The sequence below is a fragment of the Uranotaenia lowii genome, unplaced genomic scaffold (assembly GCF_029784155.1).
Source record: "Uranotaenia lowii strain MFRU-FL unplaced genomic scaffold, ASM2978415v1 HiC_scaffold_1012, whole genome shotgun sequence".
In the NCBI taxonomy this organism is placed as follows: domain Eukaryota; kingdom Metazoa; phylum Arthropoda; class Insecta; order Diptera; family Culicidae; genus Uranotaenia; species Uranotaenia lowii.
Genome location: NW_026596981.1, coordinates 10,326 through 15,560, shown reverse-complemented (window position 1 = coordinate 15,560; position 5,235 = coordinate 10,326). Strand labels below are relative to the sequence as shown.

Below are 5,235 nucleotides of genomic sequence, written 5' to 3'. Positions count from 1 at the left end.
AATTCATGATTGCCATTACCAATTAAAACAAATTGGTGATATTTTGCAAGCTTAAAATGTTTTAGATTCTTCAAAACAAGCGTGGCGCGTATTAGCCACATGGGGCGTTATATGAACTTTTCCCCTATTTTTGTCAAGCATTGATCCTCCAATGAGGTTACATTAGGACTAGAATCGGTATGAAATTGCCTTTCTTGTGCATATAGCTTTATAACCTAAATCTGACGTTAACATACTCAAGATCAAGTGCAAATCCAAATGAGCTTCAACATTTTCTTGAACTGATTTCGTTACTCAAATTAAACTTTAAACTCTTTTTTTTTTTAATTTCGCATCGAACCTACAAAGATTCAATTCAGAGTCAAACTTAAAAATAAATACGGGATCGTAGCAATCTTTGCTTGTGACTGGATGTATTTTTCAGTCAAGCCTTCGTTTTTCTTAAATTTGTTTTCGGTTTTGGTAAAAATATCTCATGCGGCTTACCTATATGTGTAACGGTTTGTTATTTGAAAACCTGAAGATATATTTGTTCTTATTTCTCGTTTGTGCTACTATCCCTAGAAGAGATTAGGGAATAGTTTGTGCCTTTAGTGCCTATGTGCTAAAGTAATCATAAAGGCAAGGTAAATCGGGAAGTGCATTTCCGTTGGAGAAGAAACAAATATGGCAATTGGCAAATTATCTCATTAAGTGCTGATGGGAATCTTCTTAAAAAATGTGCTCAGTTTTGAAAAAGTGTGAAATTAAAAGATGGGTATTTTGTGGCATGGATTGTGAAAAAATTAGGAAGCTAAGCAATTTGAAAGAAATTTAAAGGTACCGAAGCAAGAAATCCGATCTGGAAGGGTTGGGAAAGCAAACGAGAATTTGGATCAATGATTGGAAATCAAACTTCGCGAGTTTAGTGTGTTCCCAAAGATTCCCACAATGGATGAAAAACTAAGTATTTCAATTTAGTTAATATAATCATTCTGGAAATAAATGAGATGACATGAAGTTATTATTTTTTCTTTTTGTTTCGATTATAGTCGTTTTACCATCTTTATGGCATTCGCGACTTTATCAACGGTGCAGTTGGCGGATCGTTATTGAAAAACTTATCCGGTACAACTGTGTTCGATGTTTACTCTTGAGTTCGAACTCGCGGACATTGGCTCAGGAGACAACAGACTTGCCAACTGAGCTATATCACAAGCCCGGACATGAAGTTATGAGTTTGCATATTGTTTCAGAAACTGCAAGAAGCGTGTTTGGGGTTTTCCTCCTACTTCATTAGTTTTTTTTATTCTAATTCTTAAGTGGCATGCTCGGTGGCATGAATAAACTAGAGAGAGTTTTATTTTTATAGAAATATCAAAGAAAGGTGGATAGACAGGCATAAGTGCGCCAATAGGAACAAGCTTGATATGTGTTGAAATTTTACGCCCTCTAGATATAAAAAAATGCCTAAAAAATCTAAAAAATGTATCAATTGGATGTTGCATTTCTGTGTGGATTTTCATCCATATTAGGAAGATTAATCCAGGAGCTCCCTACTATTTAGCATTAGAGCTCCCAGGTGTAAGAATAGTCTCAGAAAATGTAGATTGATAAAAATTTCTAAAACAGCTTCCTTTAAATAGTCGTCAAAAATTCTGTGTTTCGCGTTTTATAAATCTAAAGGCATTCACATCACTTTTTTACATTTTTTGTGGTCATGATCTTAAAATTAAAAAAATTAAAAATAAAAATATTTTCATACGTGCAACATATAGCTTATAACTTCAGCTTTCTCAGACACTAAGTGATTTTTTTCGAGCACTTAAATAATCCTATTTGAATCATGTTACAAGCTTTCCAAAACTACACCCACAAATCAGACTGTACTTCAAGAATGAACTTCCTGATGGTGGAATTATCGGTGTAAGATTCTATGCGGGACTTAAATTAACAAGCTTTCTAATTACTGGCATTGTCCTCCCAGCACAATCGCATTACATATATCTGAAAGAAACTAAATAAAACATATCCCAAATCATATCACAAGACAAAGCAGGATGGAACCATTCAGCAAGCAAGGAACAGGGTTGCCAACATTTTTTCTCAAAATCAGGGAACTGGTGAAATAAAAATCAGGCAAAATCAGGCTACAATAAAGTAACGGAAATTTCTCTAAAAGTGATGACCTTTTTTTTTGGTCACCGCTCTTCATTTTCTCTCTAATATGTGTTGTTAGCCTTCTACTGAATCAAAGCATCAAAACAATCGAAAGATTCCCTTTAATTCCCTTTTTTAAATAAGAATTCAAGGGAATCTTTCGATTGCTTTGATTCAGTCACTTTTTCACTTCAGCAATGGTACCTAATCCAGTTCCTTACTACCCATTTTTCATCACATTCGAAAAAATCAGGCAAAATCAGGCATATTTTCAGAAATCATTCAAATTCAATGGCCTATCAGGTTGTCAGGCAGAGCCTCGAAAAATCAGGCAATACCTGAAAAATCAGGCACATTGGCATCTCTGTTGTCGAATGATGTAGCGAGCGCTGTGTGTGTATGTAAACCGGCATTAGAAAAAAAAAATCATACTTTGTTTCCAACCCACGGCAAAAAGCACTAGCCAAAATGAGCTGTGCTTGTATATGTAAACAAGCCGGCAATAGAAAACAGTTTCTAGTTTCCCATTCTCACCCCATTCCCTTCCTATTTATTCTCATCCCTTTTCAATCAATGACAAAGGAGGGCGAAACAAAAAAACCCGCTAAACGGCAGACGTCCAATGCAGTGCAACAATAAACTTTCGTTTTCTAACCGACGCAGATGATGCACTGGGTGAAATATCGGACTGGCAAACCGAGATGAGATGCTGCAGTGAGTTCGATTCTCACCTTTTTATTTGATGAATTCTCCAATGGAATGAAAATCTCATAAAATGTTTTTCTTGTTTCGCTTGAATGTAGTGGTCATGGCATCATTTTGCTTGGAAGATCAATTCTTTATCCCAGTAATGCTTTTCCAATCATATCATCTTTGGTACTTTTCAGCGCATTTTCGGCACAAAGATTTGCTAAAGGCATTGGATTTTTGCAACCTCTTCTAAGGGTGTAGAAATTTGACCCCCAGCGGTATAAACAGGTATAATACAAAGTGTCGGTAAGTTTAGTGTTAATTTTCTCACAACTGTGACTATGTTACTTATGTAACAGACTGTATCTTAGCCGTATCCAAAGCTATATTAACACATTAGGAACCGATATAAAATCAAAGCCGGAAATCACCGTAACTTGGTAATCTACATATATCTTAGAAACCACTGAACCAAACTCTACCAATTTAGCATCTTTAAGTTACCAAAATTATTTTGTTTATTTTTTTCGAATATAGTTTTATTAGATATTAAATTAATAACATTGGAGTTATACTTCTAAGTAGATATAGCACACTAGCGCCTAGTGAAAAAACGAAATACCTATCTCGTAGTTGGTCCGCAATGTTTTCAATGCCGTTTCAAAAGTTCAGTAGGATTTCTACTCTACAAAGATGAGTTTCCTGACCGTTTTTTTGTTTTTACACTTTTTAAAATTTTCTTTTTGGATCAAACAAACCGTAGAGCACTGGGCCGTCAATTTTATCTAAAAATTTCACAATTTTCTTTTAATATCCAACAAACCACCAATCTCTAAATTTGACGTTATTGTCCCTGTCACAAAAAAATAAATCCCAAAACGAAACCTAATTAACACCCTTGAATTCCCCGTTCCTTGGGGCCATAAACCAAAACACTACAAAACGATCGTTAAAATCGGTAGCACCATTGTTTGATTCATAACAAAACACACAACACTTTTGATCGGCCCAAAGTCCCAAACATAGCACCGCGATTTGCACAACACAAGGCAAAAGAACGACGAAGTTGCTGCGAAAAATTTCGCAAAGATCACTTCTGCTGTAACAATCTTGTCATCCTGGGAAGGCGGGCGCTATGTGACCTTTTGCGGTTCGACCCAGATTATTTGTCGGAGCGACACAACACCAAGCCAAAGCGAAAACTCTACTAAAAGACTTACGAAGAATCGCTGCTTCAGCTTGGGACTGACGAAGGTGAACAGGATATCGACCAGGGTGACGCTCATCTTGGGCAGCCGCAGCACGTGGATCTCCTTGCAACGCACCGGCAGCAGATGATTGATGTACGGCATCATGTTCTTCATGTCGCTCAGATTGAACAGGGTAAAGTGCATCATCGTCGTCTGGAAGCAGTCGACTATGAGGACGATTCCGGCGATTTGAATGCGTTCGTCACTGGAAAGGATTTCCATGTACATGTGCAGGTACCGCACCAAGTGGACTAGGGTGAACTTTTCCACATTGAAGTTTCGGGATTTGATCAGTATCAGGATTCGTCCGTGTTCATCGAATCCAAGTGCTTGGAAAACGTCGTTGAAGCTCATTTCCTGCATATCGGCATCCTGTGGGTCCAAATTCTGATACCAGTGCGGGAAAGTTTGCCGCATTGCCAGGTATCGTTCCAGTGTTTCACAGGCCAAAGGGATTGAAAACTTCCTCTGCCTCAGGAACCGCAACAGGAACAGGGAATCCGTTCGGCACCGTCTGATATAAGGATGTTTGGCGATCCAGGCCCTCATTCCTTCCAGAGCTTGTTCCCTCAGAGTGTCATCCTCCCTTAGCTGTTCCTTAGCAACGGTCCGGTATTTCTCTGTCAATGTGCAGCGATACTCATCGAACTTTTTTGGGCACTTGTCCACTCCATAGGTAACCGTCATTTTTGCCAACCCGATTGATGATGAATCCGATCCGATCTGAATCCAACCGACGAACGAGACGCGCAAAACTAGACTGACTAGCTTGGGGGATTGCGCTCCGTCGGGTTGACACGGTTTCCAAAAAATTTTGCGCCCGCTCTTAGCCATTCGTTTCGTTTTGGCATCCCACGATTTTCGTTCGATTTTGTTTTGTCTTGCATCGATTGCAATCGACCAAAAGTCTGTTGTTGGTGCTGATGTCGATCTGCCGATGCTATTTTCGGAACCCTACTTACCTACCTTCTTGGGGTGGAAATTGGGTGTCGTTCGGGGTGGTCAAGAACTTGTGTTTCAAGTTAAGTTACTGGTAATAACGATATCCCCGCGGACTACCCAATGATGGGTGGAGCAACACGTGGTCTGAACTTGAAGAAACTAACTCTCTAGGGCTACATATTTGCGAAAACTTGTTGCGCTGCATGACTTTAAG

General features: G+C 38.7%; 1 protein-coding gene across 1 annotated transcript; it reads right to left on the bottom strand.

The window, feature by feature from the left end:
* Positions 1 to 4,049: 4,049 nt before the first annotated feature.
* On the bottom strand, positions 4,050 to 4,825 carry LOC129759088 (alpha-tocopherol transfer protein-like; the record flags this gene model as incomplete). Its single annotated transcript, XM_055756508.1, has 1 exon — positions 4,050 to 4,825. A coding segment is annotated over exon 1 (717 nt), but the record flags the coding sequence as incomplete, so codon positions are not given.
* Between the last annotated feature and the right edge of the window lie 410 nt (positions 4,826 to 5,235).